At 38.1% G+C, this 25,266-nt stretch overlaps 1 protein-coding gene across 2 annotated transcripts in view; it reads left to right on the forward strand.

The window, feature by feature from the left end:
- Positions 1-9,075: 9,075 nt before the first annotated feature.
- Positions 9,076-25,266, forward strand: part of Atg5 (autophagy related 5) — a 127,880-nt gene continuing 111,689 nt past the window's right edge. For both annotated transcript variants that reach the window (XM_026389663.2, XM_026389664.2), the window contains exons 1-2: positions 9,076-9,306; positions 20,348-20,513. In XM_026389663.2, the coding sequence (XP_026245448.1) occupies positions 20,406-20,513 (108 nt within the window). In that variant the 5' untranslated portion in view covers positions 9,076-9,306; positions 20,348-20,405. The remainder of the gene's footprint in view (positions 9,307-20,347; positions 20,514-25,266) is intronic.

The following is a 25,266-nucleotide window of genomic DNA, read 5'->3' on the forward strand; positions in this document are numbered from 1 at the left end:
AATGATACCTCTGTGGGTATAGCAGGAGTTTTTGAAACTTTTCAACATGACCCACAGGAAAAAATAAATTACATATCATTCAAGATAATCATGTGTATGCATAATATGCATAACTGATGTAAACAAACTTACCCTTACTATTTGTGATATACTCTATTTTCTATTCTATTCTTCCTATTTATTCTATAAAATTCTATTTTGCACAAGAAATTATTGCCAAGAACTAAGTTGGTCTCACAATCCAGTAACAGATGATAAGAAACAGTTGGAAAAGTCTAGAGATCTAGAAGATGAAATGCAAACTCATTACTTTGGTTTTTTCCTAATATAACCCCAGACAATAATTCTGGCTTCATTCGCCATTCATCTCACCAATAAGTAGCCACTGAATATCCACTCTGTGTCAGGCATTATGTGGAAAATTAAATAGTGAGTGAAGGCTTAGTGAGTATTGAAAAAGAAGAGGCATCTCCTGGAAAACAGACCTGTAAAAGTCTATTTTTATTTGATGATAAAAAGAAAATAAATGCAGACCATTAAGGCCACACATAGAGAGTGTATTTGGACCACTGTTGGGAGAAGTAGAGATGGCTTCCAAGAGGAAGAGACTCCTAAACTGACACCTAACAGATAGATAGGAGTTAATTGGAAAGAAAGCAGTGGTGAGAGATAGGGTTGCAGAGGAAATAGGTTGTTTATTGGTCCAGAGGCAAAGGAGGGCATGGTCTTTTTTGTAGAATGGAAAGTGGTTGCCTGTGGCTGGAGGCCCAGAGCATATGGGGATACAGTACGAGATAAAGATGGAGAGGTGATGAATGTCCTAGGAAGATACTGAAAGATGCATTTGCTCTTTGAGGCCAGAAGTGATCCCTGATCACATCTCAGGGATCCCAAAGGCACTGCACAGATGCCTCAGGGACTGCAGGGAGAGGAAGATAAAGGTTGTGGGGGTCTGGTTCGCCTTATTACCTTCAACCTGAGTAGCTGTGGCACAATCGTCTTGGCATTGAACATAAAGCAGTGTGGGGGGAAATGTGGAAGGTGGAGGGCAGGAGGGCGCAACTGACAGGTATCCTAAAGTAGCAAAGTGGCAGTAACAGAGTAGGAGGACAAATTGGGCACAGTTGTGCACACCTGTAATCTCAGCAACCTGAAAGGCTGATATAGGAGGATCACAAGTTCAAGGTCAGTCTGGGTAACTTAGTGAAACTCTCAGCAACTTAGCAAGTCTCTATCTCAAAAAATAAAAAGAACTAGAAATGTGTTCAGCGGTAAAGTACCCCTGGGTTCAATTCCCAACACCCCCGCCCCCCGCGTCCCCTCCCCCAAAGTTAACCCTGGCCTGTGTGTGGTAGTGATATGACTAATGGAAAAAAAAATACCAAGATAAGAGCCGGCTGTGGAATCAGATCCAGGAGGTGAGCATATGAAAGATGATGATGATAAATAAGCAGGCTTGTCAAAAATTTAGCACTTATTCCATGGTGACATTTTAAAAATGTATTCTGAATACCTTAATTAAAAAGAAAATTAGGTGTTTTAAACCTTATTGCTTATTTCTAAAATTCAGAGAGAACTTTTGGGAACACACCAACTCTGCCAATTCTGCCAATTAAAAAAAAGCATCCCATAGAAAGCCCCTCAGCTTGATAGTTATTGATGAAAGTCTCTATTAAATTTGTTAAATTTTATTAGTACACTTTGTACTAATAAATTTATTAGTACATTAGTAGTGATTTATTAGTACTTTTTGAAATAAAAAAATTAAATCATCTAAACATCTTGCTCTAGGTAACTAAATGTGAATTACATTAAAAAATTTTTTTTTTATTTAGAAAATATACATTGCTGGGCTGAGAATGTAAGTTAGTCGCACAGTGCTTGCCTAGCTTATGTGGGTTCAATCCCCAGCACTACAAAGCAACAATACACAGCTGGAGCCAGGGCAGGGACATGCACTTTCCAGCTACTCAGGAAGCAAAGGTAGAAGGATCATTTGAGTCAAGTGTTAGAAACCAGCACTGGCAGTATTAGCAAGACCTTCTCTCAAAAACAAAAAGCAAAAAACAAAACAAAACAAAACAAAAAGCCTGGTGTTCAATCCCTGATATCCCCACTACCCCCGCCCCCGCCGCCAAAAAAATTAAAAAAAAAGTTTTGTTGGAGAACATCTTTAGAATGTCACAAATCTCTTAAAATAAGCAGAGGTCTCCTACTGGGGAACACTGCCTATTACATCATTGAGGGTGCTGTTGACTGGTCTTGCTCGCTGGGTAGACTGTGACACCTGGTGACAATAACATGTTATTGCAAGTATTTATTTTGTTGTTTTAGGAATTAGTCTTTTAAATTAGTGCATTTAAATTCTACACTTCTCAGATTTCCCCCCATTTCACTAAAAGGACAGACTGAAAAACTACATGATTGATTTGGGGGGGGAAAGGAAAACTGGGGATTAACCCAAGGCCTCACACATGCTAGGCAAGTGCTCTACCACTAAGCTAAATCTCCAGCCCTTTTCTAAGTTTTGCTAAATTACCCATTTTGGCCTTGAACTCGAAAACTTCCTGTCTTAGCCTCCCAAGTAGCTGAGATTATAGGTATGTACCATCACACCAGCCGTCCTAGTTCTAAATAAAATCTAGAGAACAATGAAATAATCTGATATGAAGATGATTTTTATAATATTGATTTATAGAATGCAAAATTAGAACAGAATTGTGTAATAGTTATGAATGCGTCAGTGTCCCCTCTTATCTGGGGGATACATTTCAAGAGCCCCAGTTGATGCCTGAAAATGTTGATTGTATCAAACACTGTATATACTCTTGATGTTTCCTTCACATACATACCTATAATAAGATGTGATGTAAAAATTAGGCACAGAAATATAACAATAATTAATAAAATAGAAATTTATAACAATATAATAAATATAATAATATATTAATAATATTAATATTAATAATAACAATATAATAAAAGCTATATGAATGTGCTTTCACTCTCTCTCTCAAAATATCTTATTTTACTTTCCTCTTTTCACTTAAAGAAAGACCTCTATGGCTTCTCTTTGGCATATTGCCAGGAACACTACTCTTGCACTTTGGAGCCATTAAGTAAAATAAGAGTTACTTGAACAGAAGTGCAATGATAGGGCTACAATTGACCTGATAAATCTAAGCAGGTACTAAGTGCCTAATAGGCAAATTATATATATATAATTATATATAACTATATATATATAGTTGCTTTAGCTTTTTTGCTACTGGGATTTAAAAACCTGACCAGAACAACTATTGAGGAAGAAAAGTTTGAGGGCTCATGATTTCAGAGTTCTTAGTCCACAGAAGGTTGGCTCCATTCCTCAGGGCTTGAGGTAAGGCAGAACATCATGGAGAAAAGTGTGGCAGAGGGAAGCAGCTCACATGATGATCAGTAAGCAGACAGAGAGAGAGAGAGAGAGAGAGAGAGAGAGAGAGAGAGAGAGAGAAAGAGAGGTCTCCACTTGCCAGATACAAATATAGACCCTAAAGCCACACCCCCAATGACTCACCTCCTCCAGCCACACTGCATCTGCCTTCAGCCACCACTTAATCCCATCTGGCGATTAATTCATTGATTTCATTGATTGAGTTAAGGCTCTCATAGCACAATCATTTCTTTGAACATTCTTACATTGCTTCACCCATGAGATTTTGGGGGACACCACATACAAACCATAACAATTGTGGGTACAATGGATGGAGAGATGATTCAGTCATGTCCCATGCAGTATGGAGCAGGATATCATGAGCTTTCATTATGCTGTTTATAATGGCATAGAACTCAAAACTCATGAATTGTTTATTTCTGGAATTTTTCAAGTAATTTCTTTGGACCATTGTTAATAACGGGTACCTGAAACCAAGGAAAGTGAAATCATGAATAAGGGAGGATCTCTGCATGCATATTTCAAATACTACTTGGTATATTCCTGTAATTCACTCCCATACATAAAGAAGTAAGTAAAGTGTTCAGTAATTAGAATCATATAGTTAGAGTATGATAACACAATATTTTCAATAGAAATCTACATGTTAACTATAATAGTGATAGATTGCACATAGTATTATGTTTACATATTAATTCACATAGTAGTCATAGGAAATTGTTTCAAATTGTGTTTTACAATAAAAATATACACACACATATTCATTGTGAATTTATAATTGGAAATTCCTTTGTTTAAGATCTATTTTCACTTTATGAAGTATGTAATTATGAGAGCTCAAGAAATGCTTAAATGGGCTAGATCAGTGGCTTATGCCTGTAATTCAAGTAACTCGGTAGAATGAGGCAGGAGGATTGCAAGTTTAAGGCCAGCCTCAGCAACTTAGGAAGACCCTGTCTCAAAATAAAAAATAAAAAAGTGCTAGGAATGTAGCTCAGTGGTAGAACATCCCATGGTTCAATCCACAATACCACAAAAAAAGTAAGATCTGGGCTGGAGATGTGGCTCAAGCGGTAGCGCGCTCGCCTGGCATGCGTGTGGCCCAGGTTAGATCCTCAGCACCACATACAAACAAAGATGTTGTGTCCGCCGAGAACTAAAAAAAATAAATATTAAAAAAATCTCTCTCTCTCCCTCTCATTCTCTCTTTAAAAAAAAAGTAAGATCTTTGAACCATATTTTAATCATAATCACAATCAAACGAGTGTTAAATTCTTTAGTTCAGCACATGCTAGACTAGTTGTTTTGGCTTTTTGCAACTACATTGATAGTTTACACACAAAAAACTGAGGTAGGCAGTGTTTTTGAAATACTAAGTGCTATAGAGGGTTAAGCTCTAATGCCTCTAGTGTTTAGATGGGACCATGCATGGGGACAGTGAGAAGAGCATGGTCAGCCTAAAAGCAGACAGCTCATGTTTGCCACGTGGGAATGTGGGCTCAGTGTTGCCAGATTCCAGTATAAGACAGAAATCCATTGTGTGTGTGTGTGTGTGTGTGTGTGTGTGTGTATGTGTGTAACGTAACTTTTGGGGTGTGTGTGGTTAAAAATGTTTTAAAGGCCAAAGAGAATATCTCTACCACTTTTGCTAACCAACCAACGTTATTTTGATCATGTACAACTCTCAGGTTCTTTTCCATCAATAATCATAGCAAATGAAGTAATCGAGGTTGGTGAAGGTTAATAAGTTCCCTTCATCTGAATATGAGGTGATAATGGAGATCAATTTTATACCAAATTCTGATTCATATGCAGGCACAGTTCATACAACCTGCTCTGTAAGTCTGATAAAACTCCAGCTGTCTGCCCATTTGGCACTCTCATTATTTCCTTGCAGAAAGGTTCACTTAGGCAGATGTAGCATCGTTCCTAAGGCTAAATTCCATAACTCAATGAAATTATAAGACATTAGAAAACTTAGGGATCAAGATGCAGGTTTTAAGGATTCCTAATCTGTTCATGCAAGGGTGTCATAAATCTCTAAAATGTTTAGGTCAATTCACTTATTTTAAATATTGTTAATTTTATAAGTGAGATCCATTTCTAACATTTACAATACTTTATTTTTGGTAGTAATGGGGATTCAACCCAGGGCCTCAAATGTTCTTGGCAAGAACTCTACCACTGAGCTACATCCCCAGCCCTTTATTGTACTTTCGAACAAGCCCAAAATTGATACCCATCTCTAATATTTACTATGTTAAGTAGCACACTATGAGATGTGGATGAAGATGGTGATAACAGGCATCTTTACAACTGCTTCTGTGGTCTTTTGGATGTATTGCTGCCTGAATGCCTCTGCCAACATGGATTTCTCAGTTTGGGTAATTAGAAGTGAAGCGCAACATACATAATATTATATTGTGTATGTTAAATAGGCTGAAGTATATTAAAACAATCATAGGAATGGTTTAGTTCCAACATGTGGAACTCGGTCTTCAGGCTTTGATGTACAGCATTGTGTCCCTTTCTAGGAGTTTTCATTCAAATAGGGGAGAGGCACCATTTGAATAGGACTTGCAGAAGGATGGAGGATGATTGTGTCTGGGAATATACTACAGAGTGTGCTGCCAGATGGAAGAAGCAGTGAGGTCTTCCCACACATAGATCATAAAACTGGCACCAACTGAAACAGGATATAGTTGTGTTGGAGACCTTAAACTGCTAGGTTGATGCTGGAGTTCCTCTGCTAATAGCAAGCCATCTCAATTCCTTTCAACTTTCCTAGCTGATTTTATCTTTTGGGAAAAAAAACTCTTTTTATAAAAGTATTTTCATAGAAAAATAATAAAGATGCATTGTCATTGATTGGGAGAAAACATATATCAACAAAAGAAAATGACAGAACAACCAAAGAATTTCTCTTATTTCTAAAGTTTTGGACAAGAAGCATAATTAACAGATAGGGAAAAAGTACAACTATTCAATGGGGACACTAATAACCGGAAGACATCCAGAGGAGAGTTATGGCAAGTGGGCCTATAAAGAATGGCAGAAAGAACCAATGATGTTTATCCCTAAGTGGGATATGGGCACAAGAACAATGATTTCATATCTGAAATGTCTTTAGGAAGCAGGATTAGGGGCTGGGCTTGTGGCTCAGTGGTAGAGTGCTTGCCTTGCATGTGTGAGGCACTGGGTTCGATCCTCAGCACCACATAAAAGAAACATAGAATAAATAAATACAATAAAGTTTTTTAAAAAGCAGGATTAGATGTTTCTGTTGTAGAGTGTAGATGAGAGAAGGGCAAAGAAGGACCAAGGTAGAAAGGAAGAAAATAGATCAACTAATTAAAGTTACAGGTAGCTTTATATAGATCAATGTAATCATTCTTCACTTATTCACTTATTAGGTTTCTCCATATATAGTTCCCCTCCCAATATTCAATTAGGAAAAATTTCAAACACACAGCAAAGTTGAAAGAGACTGAATTCAGGGCCTTGCCACATGATAGGCAAATTGCTCTACCTTTGAGCTACATCCCCAGTCTTTTTTTTTTTTTTTTTTTGTGGTACTAGGGATTGAACCCAGGGGTGCTTAAGGGCTGAGTCACACTCCCAACCCTTTATTTTGAGACAGGGTCTCACTGTGTTGCTTAGGGCCTCACTAACTTGCCGAGGCTACCTTTGAACCTGCAGTCCTCCTGCCTCAGCCTCCCTGGTCATTGGAATAGATATGGGCCACCACACCTGGATCACTCTCAGTCTTAAGTCTGTATTACTTATTGTTGTTGTTTTATAATGTCATACTTGGGTTTGAACTGAGGGGTGTTCTATCACTGAGTACATCCATGGCCCTTTTAATTTTTTAATTGGAGACAGGGTCTCTCTAAATTGCCCAGGCTTGCCTCAAATTTACAATCCTCCTGCCTCAGCCTCCGAAGCAGCTGGGATTACAGGTGTGCTCCATCACGCAAGGTGTTTTTTTTTCCCCCCAACAGTCTGTTTTGTTACCCAGGTTGGGTTTCAACTCCAGGTCCTCCCACCTAGCCTCCTGAATAGCTGGAATTATAGTTGTGGGCCACTGCATCTGATCTACCATAACATTTTATTATACTTAAGCGCATATTTAGTCTACCTCTCTGAATCCCTCTTATTTTTGTATACATTTCAAAGTAAACTCCATATCATTTGTCTGCCACTTGGAAGGTGATACACCTTAATCCCAGGATCTCTGTTATAGAGGTTAATGACTGAATGGGATATTTGAGAGAAAATTTCTACTTTAAGTAGGTGAAGTGGAACAGAACTGGCTTTCACACTTTTCTAGCATCCTAAGAAATACATTTCAGCTGGGTGTGGAGGCACATGCCTGTAATTCTAGCTAATCAGGAAGCTGAGGCAGGAGGACTGCAAACTCAAAGGCAGCCTGAGCAATTTCAACCCTGACTTAAATAAAAATACAAAGGGTTGGAGTTATAACTCAGTAGTAGAACAACACTGGTGTCATTCCCCAGTACCAGGGAGGAAAAAAAGAGAGATACAAGAAATATATTTCATATTCCTATTTCAATGTATGCCACATACCTGTTGAAGTAAATAGTTCAAGGAAACAATATTTACCTTTTATATATGTGAAACAGGCTAATATTTCCTATGTTATCTCATTTTAACGGATGCTAGTCATGTTCCACTAACTTGATGACCTACCAGTGAAGTAATTAACTATTTGAAAATCATTGTGCACATCGGTCTCCAAGATGATTTTTTCTTTCTTTCTTTCTTTCTTTCTTTTTTTTTTTTTTTTTTAAAGAATCCTGTATCAGCCAGCTTGAAGGCTTAGGCTTAGCATCTGTGATACCAGAAACTTGGGGGTTGGGGGATGCAGAGGCAGTAGGATCACAAGTTCCAGGTTAGCCTCAGCAAGTTAGGGAGGCCCTGAGAAATTCCCAGGTTCAATTCCCAGTAAAAAAAAAAAAAAAAAAAAGAAAGAAAGAAAGAAAGAAAGAAATCTACTGCCAAGGTTTTCCTTATCTTCCCAAGTATCAGGAATCTGTTTTGAGTCTCAGCCACTATTTATTTAGTATGCGTGGCATAATGGCATGTATAACTAACAGAAATAAAAACCCTAAGGCTTCTGGTTGGATCCAGTTCAAATGCTCTTTAGGAGTAAGCTTACTATTTTGCTTGTTATTTTCAGAAACAGGAAGATAAAGATACGCACTCTTGGAGAGGTGGGAGGATTCAGTACTCACGCAGTCTCCTGTTAAATGCAGCTATTCTAACAAAATTGAAAATCAAACAAAAAAATTGATGTAAAAGCAGTGTGAAAGGTACGTTTTAGTTATACTATTTTGTGATTCCAGGAAGAGAGGAATGTTGTGATCAAGCTTTAGGATGGCAAATTTTGCTTTTATGGAACTGTTACATTAACCTCCTCAAACAACCAGAACTACGTTTCAGCGCCAGACTCCAGATACAAGGAGAATCCAGTGAACTCTGTCCCAAGACGGCGCTTCTCTAGCTCTGCGCATGCTCAAGAGCAGCCCCGCCTCTTCGCGGGTTGGGTCGAATCCAGAGGGCGGGGTGCGGGCCACGTGGGGTCCAGTGACGTCATCTCCAGGCGCCGTGGGTGACTGGACTTGCGGTGGGCTTCCAGGGCTCCGCCGCGCTGCCGGTTGTGTTAGCTGGATTCGGGAGGGCGGAAGTACAGCTGGGCTCGGCTCCGACCTCCGCGACGTGCTTTCTGCGGCTGCGCGGGCTCTCAGGACTCTTTGCTCCCGCGTATCTGCAGGACAGTGTGTCAGGCAGGCAGAGCCCGGTGCCGAGCGTCCTTACCGGTGCGGCAAGCCGGAGAAAAGCCGGCGCTTCGGGTAGGGAATGTGTGTATGTCCCATGGTGAGGGAATGCCTGGGGGAGGAGGGTTGGGACGGGGGCCGGTGGATGAGGTAAGAAGGGGTAAGTGTCTGGCGAGAGGAATGCTCCTGGGCGGCGATGGCGGGTGAAGGTGTTCCTCCCGGCAGAGGTGGGGTTGGCGAGACACCGCTCCCGGCGCCCTTAGGCCGGCCTGTGCGGTCCCTGTTCGGGAGTTATGTCTGTTCTTTACTAAGGTAGGAAGCTTAGGCTCGGATCGCAGGCTCAAGAGTTTTGTTCAGGACCTGTATTTTTCGTGGAGCACTCTAAACCATAATTCACAGGATCGTTGGATTCTGTCCGAACTAGGTATTTCCTGCAGGCAATTTATCTTTTCATTGGCATTCCATAAGCCTAATTTTAATAATAGGCAATTTTCTGTTGGTGAAGTACACTTTAGTTATACTTCACTTGTTTTCAAATCATACCTGAACTTGAGGAACCTCGGAAACTGGTATTGGTTCTAGATTTTTCTGAGGGGTGAGGAAGCATAGCATGTCTTCAGAACCCAGAGACTTATGAAAAAAAACAGATGAACTTCCAAGACCTTCCAGAATTCACCTGATAAATCCGAGCCTTGAGATTGAGTCCGTGAATCTGTACTGAATTATTTGAGAGTTTCTAGCAGGGTTATTGTTTGAATTATGGATTTAAAAATAAGGGTGTTAGACTGTGGCAGTTGAGAGGAATTTTAGAATTTTACAACGAATTTAGATGTATACTTTGCTCTCTGAAGATATGCTAGTTAAAACTGGGGGAAAAGAGCAAAATGGGACCGTATGGATATGGGGTTTTAGTTTTTCGCTGTACTGAGGATGGAGCCCAGAGTCTTTGCTCTTTGCCACTGGGCTGTGTCTCCAGTCCTTTTTATTTTTTGAAACAAATCTCTTAAGTTGCCCAGGCTGTCCTTGAATTTGGGATCACAGGTGTACCACCATGCCCTGGGTGGATGTGGGCTTTTAGAACAGTGTACACACATATCAAGTTGGGGTTTGATTCATTTCACAAATACAGAGTACTTGGTATAGGCCAGGCTCTGGATGAAACAGTAAACAAAACAGTAAGAATCCCTGCCATTGTGAAATTCACTTTGGGAAAGATGTTGATACAAAATTAAAGTATGTGTCAGGTTGTGGGAGGTCCTAGAGAAAAGATAAATCAATGAAAGAAAGTGGGTAAGCTAGTGGTATGTGTAGGTCCCAGTGGTGGCCATAGAAAGGATATTTATGGGAAAACCTAAAAGTGATAGAGATGTCATGTGGAAAAGTCATCAGAGCTACCACAGAGTTCTGAAGCTGGAGCATACCAAATGGTTTGGCTGGAAAAGAATGAGTAAGGGGGAAGGGATAGTAGATACACAGGTAGGTGAGGCAAGATTATATAGGGCCTGTGGGACTGTGTAAGAACTTCAGTGTTTGAGAACTGAAATTCTTTATTTTTTTGATACCAGGGTTTGAACTCTGAGGTGCTTCAACACTGAGCCACATGCCCAGTCTATTTTTTTGTTGAGGCGGATTTTGAACTTGCAGTTCTTTTGTCTCTGCCTTCCCAGCCACTGGAATCACAGTTTTGTGTCACCACTCCCAGCAAGAACTTCAGTGTTTGAATGAGATAATTTTTGCTTTCCATCAGATGGGTTTGAGTAAAGAGAAAATTGACCTACCTTTTGTTTTAAAAGGGCCTGATTGCTGTGTTGTTTGTATGCAGCAAGTCAGAAATAACGAAAGCTGTTCTTAGGCCATTGCATTTATCCAGGTTAAATGCCAAAGTGACTTGGATCAGGGTGGTAATAGTAGAGGAGGTTGGAAATGACCAGATTCTGACTTATTTCTAAACTAGAGCTGTCAGATATGAAATAATGACTAAGGGTAACACAAAGATTTGTGGCCTGAACAACTATAGAAGTACCACATAGTGAAATGGTAAGACCATAGATTAATGGGGGAAAGGAGGGACAAAGGTCTGAAATCATTTTTAGTTTTTTTTTTTGGGGGGGGGGTACCAGGGGTTGAACTTAGGGGGCACTCAACCCCTGAGTCACATCCCCAGCCCTATTTGTGTATTTTATTTAGATATAGGGTCTCACTGAGTTGCTTAGTGTCTTACCATTGCTAAGGCTGGCTTTTAACTCCCAATCCTCTTGCCTCAGCTTCTAAGCCACTGGGATTACAGTTGTGCGCCACCATGCCTGGCTCCCATTTTTAGTTTTGAACATAGGAAATGTCAGTATAGAGTAGAGCATATGTGTGAAACAGATTCAGAAAAAAAATGAGAACTAAGGATTTATAAATGGACTGTAAGGCTAGGAGAAAGATCTCTAAGAGAGTGGTTCTAGGACTGAACCCTGGAGCATTTCCAACATTTAGAAGAGGTTTACAAAATCCCCCACCCAGAATGAGTCCTTTAAATAAAATTACTCAGAATCACTGATCCACAGTACAGGATAAAAGGAAATAGAAACCAAGGTCATTAACTGAGAGAGGATGAGGCAAGAGATTTGGAAATTTGAGGGAGGAGGAAGTATGGAGTAGAGATGTAGGAGAGTCAGGGGCTCTGGTGTCTATATACCTGTAATCCTAGAGACATGGGAGGCTGAGTCAGAGGATTTCAAGTTTGAGGTCAGCCAAGGCAAGTTAGTGAGACCCTGTCTCAAAATAAATGAAATGGGCAGGGGATATAGCTCAGTGGTAGAGTGCCCCTGGGTTCAATCCCTAGTACCACTGCCACCAAAAAAAAAAAAAAAAAAGACTGGGGAAATGGAGGAACACTAGGCAGTACTCAGGACTCATGTTTGAGGTTAGTGTTTGTAAATTTATGTATTTTTTGATGATAATGGAGATCAAATCTAGAGGTGCTTACCCACTGAACTATACTATACGTTCAACTCCTTTTATTTCATTTTATTTTGAGACAGGATCTCACTTAGTTGCTGAGATTGGCTTTGAACTTGGGTCCTCCTGCCTCAGCCTTGAGTTGCTGCAATTACATACCTGTGCTACTGCACTCTGCTTAGTATGGGATCCAGCACAGACTATCAGTTTTAGTAGTTTTAAAAACTTAAGATAGCCAGCATTTGATGTTTAAAGTAATTTCAAGGTATTTGGGGACTTTATCAGCAAAAATAGCTCCCGGTAAGCTGAGTGTGGTGGCCTGCGCCTGTAATCCCAGCCACTTAGGAGGCTGAGATGGGAGGATCTAAAATTTGAGGCCAGCTTCAGCAGTTTAGTGAGACCCTGCCTCAAAATAAAAAGTAAAAGGGATTGGGGATGTAGTTCAGTGCTAGAGTTCAATCCCTGGTATAAATAAATAAGTAAATAATAGATAAATGCTGCAGTATTAATTGCATTTTATCTTACTGTTCCATTTGTCAGATGACTAATTGGTAAACATGTATCTATTGGCACTTACTCATTCCCAAGCCCTGAACTAGATGTATACATAGAGCAGTCAAACAGCTCTGTCCCCTCAAGAATTTTACTTCTTGTAGTTTGCATCATTGGTTGGGATTTTTATGCCTTCTGAGTTGAATGAATGGTGATAATGGTAGTGTATAGAGGGAAAACTTTCTCAAATAAAGAAATTTGTGAAATTTATTTTTGAAATTTGCATAATTTAAAGTGTGTCCTGATTTAGAGAGAGTTTACCTAAATTTATGTCTTTTTCCCTGTCCTTTAGCAAAAATTGCATAACCTGTTATGGGGTAAGAGATAGATAGGATAAACAAATATTGGTGTGCTTGGTAGTACATGCTATTAATGAAATAATGAGACCAGTGAATGCTCAGGGGAAGCCTTTCCTAGTTGCAGATATTAAGCTGACTCTTAAAAGTTTGATGAAGTTGTTCAGAAGGGGATTAAAGAGTTGGCCAAAAGAAGAGGGAAAGAATGTTACAGCATAGAGGCCATAGAAACTTGAGGAAACCATGTACGTAGTGGTTGGATGCACCATTTGAGTGGGAAACCGTTTGTATAAAAGTACATCATTTATTGAATGGTTACAATAAACCAAACACCTAGGCCCTGTGGAAATTAGAATTGACTTCATTTTACATATAAGTTTTAGGGAGGGTGGGTTTGTTGTTTGAGGACATAAAACTAGAAGGTGGAAGTCAAGGTTTAAACGCATGTTAGTCTGATTTCAAAGCCCCTTTGCTAATTTACTGTGTCAGCATTTAAATGTTCTCTGTCTTTGTCCTTTTTCTCTCAATCATTTTTCACCAATAATTAATTCTTTCTTGAAAAGATATCACCAATTCACTCACCATTCTAGGTTAAACACTCTTTATGCCTTACTTGTTGGCTAGCCACTAACTTGAAGCTTTCCTGAGCACTGTTAGTAGATAATCACTTTTACTTCATCATTATCAAATCTTGCAGGATCTATGGCCTGGAGGATGAAATTGAGATCTTCATAATCTTCCATGTGGTGTGCTTCATGATGTAGTCTCAAGGAATAATAATAGTTTGCATTTCTTAGCACTTACTCTATGTTCATTACTATATCAGCCACCTTGTAGATTTTTTTCTTAGAACTTTGTAACTTGGGTATTGTTAATTACATTTCATTGATAAAGGAAATGGAGAGTAGGGAAGTGACTTGCCTAAGATCATATGTGATATGTAAACACTAGTGTCAACTTTTATTATCTACTATTCTTTCTGACAAAAAAATTTCATAAAAAGTTGCCATGTGTATTGCTTTTTCCTACTTCCTGTCTTTATTGATGCTATTTTGCCCTGCTTAAAATACAGACAATTTTCTACTTAATATGTTTCAGCTAAGGACTTTTCAGCTTTATGATGGTGTGTCACTAGAAACTGTTCTTGGAAGTGTGAATGTTGTCGATTTCTTTTTTTCTTTTCTGTGTTACCCGATGTGATATCCTGCCTTGTAATGTCTGGCTGTAAGCTCTAGCTCCCAGTCAGCTATAGGATCACTAGGGTAGACAACCTATATTCAGCAGTATACTGTTTTGCTATACTGTGATTTGTAGTATGTTAGATGTTACAACCAACTTAAGATAAATCTAATTTATGATGTGTGTATGGGGAATGTGTGTCCCCATCATAAGTTGAACAGCATCTGAATTTGTCTTCCTTTCTGTTCATATTCTTTTAAGTTCTATATACTTTAAAGTTCTTTGACCACTATAGGATACATTAGCATTTAACTCCCCTTCTTCATTATGAAAGCTTTCAAAAAGTAACATTTAATTATACCATAGACATATGGATGTTTTAGGGTTGGAAGGAATGTTGGCAATGAGGGTATGAAGGAAAATATGAGATTAGGAAATTTGGGTCTTGCTGCCAGTTTTGGCTCTCTCATTTATTTATTTCATTATTAATCAGTGTTTGGAATTAAACCCAAAGCCAAGTGTGTGTTAGGCAAGCACTCTACCACTGAACTAAGCACTCTACCACTGAACTATGTTTATATATATATATATACACACACACACACACACACGTATGTGTATATATGTATGTGTGTACACACACATATATATGTATATATGTGTGTGTGTGTGTGTGTGTGTGTGTATATATATATATATATATATATAGTTGTAGATGGACACAATACCTTTATTTATTTATCTTTTTATATGGTGCTGAAGATTGAACCTAGGGCCTCACATGTGCCAGGCAAGTGCTCTACCACTGAACCCCAACCCCAACCCTGAGCTATGTTTTATTTTATCCAGGTTGGCTTTGAACTTGGGATCTTCTTGCCTCAGCCTCCTAAGTAGATAGGATTGCAGGCATATGCTACCATACTTGGCTGATTGCCATTTATTAGCCACAAAGTTTTAGAAAAATAATTTAACTCTCCCTCTCAAATTCATCATTTGTGAAATGGGAATGTTTACAATCTATTACCTGCCTTTTATTATCATTTATCTGACTTGCTTACATCATTTGTGGGGATGGTTCTGGTTGGTTCTGTAACATTCACTTTCTAACATTCAAATTTAGTAAATGTTTTTGGGCACATATTATAGTAGAGATACTACTCTAAGTTTCAGGGGTAAATGAGTGAAATATGATCCTTTTCACTAAGGAAATGCATTACTGTCTATTGGAGGAGACATATACAAATAAATAACCTTTAATATAAGCTTATAACTGCTAAAATAGAGAAAAAGTAAAGATTCAGTGAAGAAAAGGAGAATTTCACCTGAGACATGCATAGAAGGAAGGTTATTTTGATCTGGTCCTAAAGGATGTCTAAGTTGGAAGACAAAGTAGGAAGTCTGCTGTAGGGTAAAGGGAATATCATTGTGGACAAGGTATGGAAAGGACATGAAAATGCTTGGTATGTTGGCTAGATTTGGAAATTTATAATACCTTCTGAGCAAAGACTGAAGTTTTAAAAAGCTGTTGTTATTTCATATTCCTCAGCATATGCCATAAAGCTGTGTATATCAATCATTTATTGGCTTTATCCTGAAGGCTATTAGCAGCGTTCAATGCATAATTATTAGCTATAGCTTTTTTTTTCCTCCTTTCTTTTTTGGTACTGGGGATTGACCCCAGTCCTTTTTATTTTTATTTTGAGACAAGGTTTTGCTAAATTGCCGAGGGTCTTGCTTCTTGAGAGACTGGCCACAAACTTGAAATGCTCCTGCCTCAGTCTCCCAAGGCCCTGGGATTATAGGTATGTGCAACCATGCTGGGCTAGCTTTCCTTTCTAATTCCTGTTTGTTATATAATGCTTTTGATTATTCTTAGTTGTTAAAATCTTATATATTTTTATATTTTATATATGTGTATATATCTGTTTTATATTTATGTGTATTTTTTATATATATATATATATATATATATATATATATATATATATATTTTTTTTTTTTTTTTTTTCCCCCTTTCCAGTTCTGGAATTGAACCCAGGGCCTCAGGTGTGGAAGCACCAGACCCTGTATCACTGATCTATATCCCCAGTGTCTCTTAAAGTCTTTAAATATTTTAGACTTTATTGTGTGTCTGTGTGTGTGTGTATGTATGTGTGTGTGCGTAATGTAGTTCTTATCTAATGTGGTAAATGCTGTTTTCCATATTACAGGTTGAAAAAAATAGAAATGACTTACTTGAGGTCACATTATAAATGGTAGGATGTTTTAGTCAGCTTTTGTGTTGCTGTGTCCAAAATACCTGAGAAGAACAACTTAGATGAGGAAAAGTTTATTTGGGGCTCATGGTTTCAGAGCCGACTTCATTGCTCTGGGCCTGAGAAGAGGTACCACATCATGGCAGAAGGGCCCAGCAGAGGAAAGCTGCTCAGCTCATGGGAGTGGGAGTAGGGGCAGGAGGGTCAGGAAACAGAGAGAGAGAGAGAGGGGGAAAAAGGACCAAAGAGAAGATGCACCTTTCCTGAGCATCCTCCCAGTGGCCCACTCCTCTAGCCCGCTGCATCTGCCTACAGTTTTCACTTAGTCCATTCAAACTAGGATTAGAATTGGGTCACAGCTCTCATAATCTAATCATTTAACTCTTAATATTCCTGCATTAACAAGAGCTTTTAGGGGACATCTCATGTCCAAACCATAACACAGAGCTAGGTTTTGAATCCAGGCTTTCTGATGTCCCATTTTTCATTTTCAGTCCCTAAACTATAGTGGTTATTCAGAGGGAAATTTTGTTTTTCTGCTTCTGGTTACAAAAAGATTGTTGAGCTCATCCTCTATTTTTTTTAATTTATCATCAATTTTTTTGTACATTTTTAGTTAACTAGCCTAGAGACATACTTTCTTATTCATTGTAGATGATCATGTATTAATATTGAAAGATTAAGGTTTTATAGATTTGAGTCTGCATATTTTGAGGCAGTAAGTAGCCTTGTTTGCTGAGTTTGTTTTGCAAATTTGTATCATGTCTACCACATTACACTTTAAGCTGTCTTGGTTCATTTTTACCCTTGAGGTCATATAAGAAATATATATGTAACAAATAATGGTATGTGGCAAATACATTTCCAATTTTATTTTTCTCTGTATTTTTGTATCTAAAACCCAACTATAGAACTTTGGTAAACTGTTGGAACATAAGACTAAAACACAAGTCTGTTGAGATTTTCTCCCTTTCTTGTAATTTTTGGAGAGAGACTCTCAGAAACAGAAGAAAACATTGTCATTTCTTTTTACTGTTCTGACAAATGAAAGAGAGTCATAGATGAGAATGACATGGAAAGAAACAACAGAATTGTTAAGTGTTCAGGCACCCTAGACTGGAGAGAAGGAAGCCATATTGACATGAATAATATTTTGGTTATGGCTCAAATGGTGTCTTGGAATCAGGTTATTATTTCTTGAGAAGGCCAGTGCCTGAGGAGAAAGAAAGAACCTGAAGAGATGCCTTTACTTAAGTTATCATTCCCTCTAAGTTTAAGTTGTCTTAAATTATATTTTCTACCTGTTTTTTAGAAGAAAAGAGCATTACATTATTGATAATGACTTTTGAACTTTAAAATTGTAATTAAATTGAGTAGGGAATATAGTTCAGTGTATAGTGCTTGCCTATCATGCACAAGGCCCTGGGTTCAATCTCCAGCATTGCAAAACACAAAAGAAAAACAAAATTAAAATTCAGTCTTTTAGTAAAGAAATGTTGCCTTATATTGTTCTCCTTGTGAACAGGTGGGGAATATCAGTTGTAGCTGTTTATTGGCTGTTATCATGGTTGTGGAAACCACTGTTTACTTCCTTTTATCTAATTCAATTTTAGATTTCCTTATTTGCCATAATCTAGATTTCATTAATTCCTACCACTTGTAAATTTTTTCTAAAAGAGTAAATTATTAATGTAGTCAGGTAGTAGTGAGGTTTTTCCTATATTCAGTAAATTATTTTTGTGTGATTTGTAAAATTGGAAAATTTCTGATTATGGAAATTCAATATTTGAATTTAAAACTGATCATTGTAGAACTATATGAAATTTACATATATGTATCATTTGCTTAAAATAGGTACTTGTGGACATATTTTAGTAATAGTTAAAATACTGATATGCTGAAAAGAATACTGGATTTAAAAATTTTTTTAAAAAATTTTTTTGGTACTGGGGGTTGAATCCAAGGGAGCTTTACTGTGGAGCCGAGTCCTTTTTATTTTTTATTCTGAGACAGGGTCTTGCTAAGTTTCTGAAGCTGACCTTGAATTTGTAATCCTTCTGCCTCTGCCTCCCAAGTTACTGGGATTACAGGTGTGCCCCACCATACCAGGGCAGAATCATTTCAAGTACCAGAGTTCTTACTTGATATAACTGTTACCTGGAATTTTTATTTTGGGCAGGTTTTTTTCTGTCTTTTTTAGTTATTTGTCTGTAGGTGATATTGCATTCAATTGACCCCCAACTTTTCTAACTAATTAACTTGTGGTTGTCTTAACACAGTTGGCATTGGTCTTGAATAGCATAGTATTAATATTAATTGATATTTGTTCATATATAATTTTTTTGCAGTGCTGGGATTGCATATGTTTATTTAGAAGTTTTTCATAGGATACATTATGATAAAGTGTGAATTGTCTATGAAAGATGGGAGGAAGGTAGGAAATTTATTTGAATGAGTATATTGAATATTGTTATCCAGGTGCCACCTATTGAGTTACTCTAAGTGTTTATTATCAACTGTATTATTTCAGTGTTTATTCATGCAGTGTATTATGGTGTTGGTTAATTGTGGAATATTACCACTGATGGACGCTAGGATATTACAGAGATCGTAAATCATTCCCTTCTACCATACTAGAATATTTCCAGGTTTAATGCTATATTTGTGGTATAGGAAGTATTCTGAGCTCAGAATAGAACTAATTACTATTTCACTGGGGCAGAGGATTGTGAGTTTGATGAGGATAGGATTTGAATAGGTGAGCATACTAGGCTAGGGGAATGGTAGGACACAGAGCAAGATGTTTAGGGGGCTACTTTTGCTAGAGAGCTTATAAAAGGAAGTATAGTAAATAAAACTGGAGATAGTTGTGGGACCAGATAGCGGGTCAGATGAAATTTAGAATGGGGAATAAGTTTATATGCAGATTTTTTTTCCAAAATGAGGAAGTATTTTTTTCAGGAAGAATGATAGAATGATAGTATCTGGAGTAGGAGAGGTTAAATATATTGCATAGGGCAGGTGTAATTGTGAGAATGAGCCTATGGAGTTGGTTGTCAGGAATCATAGGGCATAGATGAAAAGTCCTCTTTAGGTAAACAATAAGACTTTCTGGGCTTGAAATGATGATGTGAGTATAACTTTCATGTTGACTCTGGTTCATTATTGGAATATATAATGAACATTACTTGCACGTGATTTCTTTTTCCTTGGGGGAAAAAAAATTGAACCCAGGGACACTCAACCACTGAGCCACATCCCCACTCCTGTTTTGTATTTTATTTAGAGACAGAGTTGCTTAGCACCTATTCTTGCTGATGCTGACTTTGAACTCAGAATCTTCCTGCATCAGCCTCCTGAGCCACTAGAATTACAAGTGTTTGCCACCATGCCCAGCTCACATGAATTTTGAATTGGTTACTTCTGTGAATCTTTTTTTTTTTTTAATATTTATTTAGTTGTAGATGAACATAGAGTATCTTTATTTATTTTTATGTGGTGCCTCACTTTACCACTGAGCTACAGCCCCAGCCCCTCTGTGAATCTTTTAAATAAACAATACCACTCATTGTTTACATTCATTCTAAAGAATGCTGACCTCACTTTAAAAAAAAAAAATTATGAAAAGGAGATGGACTCTTGTCATGTTGCTCAGGCTGACCCCAAACTCCTAGACTTGAGCAACCCTTCTGCCTCAGCCTCCTGTACTAGCCTCCTGAGTTGCTGGGATTATAGGCTTGTGCCACTGTGACCAGCTCAATCATGCAGGGTTTTTTTTTTTTTTTTTTTGCATGAATATTTTTTGGGGCATGCATTTTTTCTATTATTTTGTAGCACGTTCATGTATTCTCCCAAGGATCTGACTAATGCTATTCATTTTATTTTCAGTTTGGCTTTGGTTGAATAAAGAATTTAGCCTATATGTACTGCTTTAACCACTGGAAGAATGACAGATGACAAAGATGTGCTCCGAGATGTGTGGTTTGGACGAATTCCCACTTGCTTCACTCTGTATCAAGATGAGATAACTGAAAGGGAAGCAGAACCATACTATGTAAGTATGTTGACGGTGGCAAATGGAATAGTTAACTTTGTTCATTTTTGTAAATAAAGTTTTAAGAACCTGGAGGCTGTCATCTAACATTTTATATAAAACTAATCCATATTTTGCAAAAAAAAGTTAGAAAACAAAGATAAGCAAAAAGAAGGAAATACGAAATCACTTTTAATTCTGTCACCCAGAGTATAAAACCACTGTTGATACAATGTGATGCCTTCTTGACTTTCTTTTCTTGTTTGTGACTTATGACAGTGGAATCATATTAGGAGTGTAGCTCAGTGGTTCAATTCCTAGCATCATCTACATACAGACTTTTTTCTCTCATATATATGTGTATCTATCTATATCATAGTGGGATCATAAACTATGCTATTTTTAGTAGGAAACTATTTTGAAATAATAGGTTCAGATTGGATTCTTTGTGTTACATGTTCACTAAGCTAATATATGTTAAGTTAACATATGATACTTATTTCATAATATATTGGGGGTGATAATGTAGCAAAACAGAGGGTGTGTGTTCGGCATGCATGAAGCCTTGGTTCAATCTCCATCATCCTTCCTGCAAAATATATATATGGAATATCAGTTGTCGCATACAGACTTGTAGATTTGGGTTAATGGATTACTTGTTTTAAAAATGAGTTTCATACTGGGTATGGTGATGCATACCTATAAGCTCAATGACTTGGGAGGCTGAGGCAAGGGGATCCCAGGTTTGATGCCAGCCTGAGCAATTTAGCAAGACCTGTCTTAAATTTGTTTTAAAAAAAATTGTTTTTAAAGGGTTGGGAACATAGCTCAGGTGATGGATGTAGCTTAGTAGTAGTGTTTCTTGTACCTCAAAATTCTGTGGTATGTGCTGGTAGTCCTAGTTACTTAGGAACCTGAGGTTTGAGGGTCATGAGTTCAAGGGTGGCCTAGGCAACATGATGATACCCCATCTTAACAACAACAACAACAAAACAACCAAATAAAACCCCCATGAATTTCAAGTATCTTCTGATTTTAGTATGAACTTTTTTCTTTTTTGTCTTTGTATAGTAATAGACAACTTATGTGTCTGTCAGTTAAAGATAATATCCTACCTATTTAATAAAGAGTCACAAATAAGCAGATTTCAATTGTTCTGGTTTTTTTTCTTTTTGGGTCTCAGGTACATATATTGTTATTTTTTACTTGGAGAAGATATGGAAAAGAGGAAATATATGTGGGGTGATCAGTTTTTCTTCTGTTTTACTTGAATGAAGCTTGCCCTGTGCTGATTCCCTTGCCTATCTGAGAGGCAGCACTACTCCTCACCCTACTCTAGCTACTCAGATTGCTGGAAGAAACTCCTTATGGAGACTGGTCAGTTACTTTTTGGGTGTAGGAACATGCCTCTCTGCATCCTCAGCATCTGGCATGGGATGTTAAATGGCAGGTACTTATGTTTAAAACCTCCCCAGACTCTGGGATTCTGGTTGAAATCTTCTTTTTGAATTTTCTTACTAGAAATGATGTTTTTAAAAAAGGTTGGTAATCTTGTTGCTGGCATACATACATTTAAGTAATGTTAACTTTGGAAATCTCAACAGTTTTGTGTCTTTGGCAAAACTTGTAACTAAATGTGGTTATAATTTATTTGTAGAAAAAATTTCCTTTTTTAGATTTTTTTTTTTTATATTTTCTATTTCTCCTGAGGCAAGAGGATCCCTAGTTTAGGATTTGACAAAAGCCAAATCCCTCAGTTGGGATTATATTCTTTAATATTTTTATTTTTTGAGGCATGGTCTCACTGAATTGTGCAGGTATCCTTGAACTTGCAATCCTTCTGCCTCAACCTCCCAAGGTTCTGGGATTGCAGCTGTGTGCCACCATGCCTGGCCCATTAGTCCTTTTACCTTTCTGTAGTTTACTGTGACAATTTTTCTGAGCCCTGATGTCATTCTTTTTATTTAACTTGTTATCTCACTGTCTATGATAGGCCTCTATTCAGCCACTAAATGTGCAAAACCTGTCTGCACTCACGTGAACTTTTTTTCTCATTCTCTTTGTGTCTGTTGTGTTGCCTCCCACCCCCAAACCCCAAACCCCTACCCCCTAGCCTCCACTGAGAATATAGAACCCAGGACCTCATGCCTGCTACTACATAAGTGCTTACTACAAGCCCACGTCACTGGTCTTTTTTCCTAGGATGCTGTCTCCTACCTTCTCAGGAAACTGAGGTGTCTCATATTCTTCACCTTTGCTTTTTATTTTACTTCCAACTTCTTATCCATTTGTTTCATCACAGTATTCATATTGGCATAAATTCTTCCTGTCCTAAAATAATAATGTCTGTGACCCTCTCTTCCTCTCAACTTCTTGCTGTCCCTTTGCAGGTAGGCTTCTTGAAAAGATTATTTATACTCATTGTTTCCTTCCTACCACTTAGTTCACTGTAATCACATTTTGATACTGTTGCAACAAAAATGTTTTTACCAAAGTCAATAATGATTTTTTTTTTCTACCCAACATGGAGTTTTTTTGAATTTACATTTGTTTATCTTTGAGTGATATTTGATATTGTTGTTAGCTATTTTCTCTACCTTGTGAAATTGTCTTTCTTGGTCTTTAGTGTTCCTGGTTTTTCTTTAGCCTTTGTTTTTTCACTTGTTCCTTAATGTTGATACATATTAGGGTTCTGTCTTCTCTTTTTTCACTAGTTTTCTCATTTAAAGCTCTTGTTCATTTTTATGTCTTTGTCAAGCATTTGTATTTTTTATACCCCACCTATTTTTGTTTTTTATTTTTATTATTTTTTTTTTTGTGTGTGTGGATACTGGGGATTCAACCCAGGGGAACTTTCCTGCTGAGCTACATCCCCAGTCCTTTTTGTTTTGAGACAGGGTCTCACTGAGTTGCTGAGGGTCTTGCTAAATTGCTGAGGCTGGTTTCCTGACTTACTAGGATTATAAATGCACTACCATGTCTGGACAACTCCTCTGGACCTATGTATACAAAATGTTGAGACATCCTTACTTATGCCACAGTCTGGCTGGGCACAATTCACGAGCCACTTATCAAGCAGAAATGAACTTTATTTTTAGAACACACACCACACCACAGAGCTCCTCAGGAAACCCCTCAGAGCCCAACTGCCACCACCAGCTTCCCACAAGCCTCTCAACCTCCCTCCCTCCTCCTGTTCTTGAGGCTGATTGGCTGGGTCGCATGGGCGGAGCCAAAAAAGGCCCCCAATGAGCAGCTTCGTGGTCTGAAAGGGTGAGGAAATAGCCCAATGAGCATCACCGCAGAGGAGCCAATCAGTTGGCAGCATCTCCCCCTCTCTGTTTAAACAACAGGCATGTGGCTTAGGGACCGTGCCTGCCTTAGGTTGTCCAATAGTACGTATGGTCCTTACCATTCATCGGGTGAGCTGACCTTAAGGCATCAGCCTCCTGTCTTAGGTTGGTACCATTGCAGTTGGATCTTACCTGTCATTGACTACTGGTCCAGCATACAGTCACACCTGTGGATAGGTCTTTGTACCAGCGGGGGGGGGGGGTGAGGTTCTTTGCCTCACCTCTGTTGGCCCCCAAATTTTAGTTGAACGACCATGACAAGCAGAAGGGAGGAAGATACACCAAGCCAATTGACGGCTCCTTTTGGAAAAATTGTACCACCAATGACACCATCAGCAAAAATACCCCAACACTACCACAAGTCGCTGCACCAACAGATAGTTCACAATGCATACAAGTGAGTTCACAATGCATACAAATGATACATAGTCCAGACAAGTTTTGCAAGCAGTTCAGTGATGGCTATTGCAGAAGCTGTAGATTGGTTTTATCTTTGTCTTCACTGGCACTGGGATGAAGATAGGAATTCTGGCAATAATGGCTAAAGAAAAAATTATGTAACAGTCCAGAAGGCACTAAAAGAAAACAATTTTCTTAACAATTTACATTATCTTTAACAGAATTATTAAATATAATGAAAAGGAAAGGTGAAAGTAAACAAATAGATCTGTTAACCTCCTTTTTTGTTCACATATTAAAACAATCCTCAACAGCAGTTTACCCAATTTAAATTAAACCATTTAAATCACATGAATAAAAAAAAATATTTGGATCCATTTTTTCATGAGCGCTCATCATATATGATATATGGACATAGATACATACAAACATACAACATAAAACACAAGTGTGCACACATAATATGTACAACACATAACATAATAGTAGAGGCCTTATAACTTTTTACAGGTGAAATCTCCATTGCAATGTTTAAAAACTCTGTAATCAAAAAATAGAACTGATCAGCAAAACATTAACCTAGGTCTGTGTGAGCTCAAAAAACAAAATAGAACTTCATGATGTGGGAAAGGGTAATAATAAAATAGATATTGAAAAAAGCATCCTGGTTCTGTCGAAGATGTAAGGATAGCCAAACTGGAGTTTTGGATATCAGCTGTTATGGATTCGAGCCAAATCATCTTCTTTTTGGTCTGTAGAAATCGCTTTAGTTAATCTCTCTGGAATCCAAATCGGCTGCTGTTCTCCCTGTGGAAACACACAAACAGACCCCCCGACTCCAGACAATCACTGGGTCAGGACCTTAGTTAATCTCTCTGGAATCCAAATCGGCTGCTGTTCTCCCTGTGGAAACACACAAACAGACCCCCGACTCCAGACAATTACTGGGTCAGGACCTTTCCATTGTCCTGTTAGAATATCCTTCCAAAGTACCTTGGGCTTATGTACATTTTTTGGACACA

The sequence above is a fragment of the Urocitellus parryii genome, chromosome 8 (assembly GCF_045843805.1).
Source record: "Urocitellus parryii isolate mUroPar1 chromosome 8, mUroPar1.hap1, whole genome shotgun sequence".
Lineage (NCBI taxonomy): Eukaryota > Metazoa > Chordata > Mammalia > Rodentia > Sciuridae > Urocitellus > Urocitellus parryii.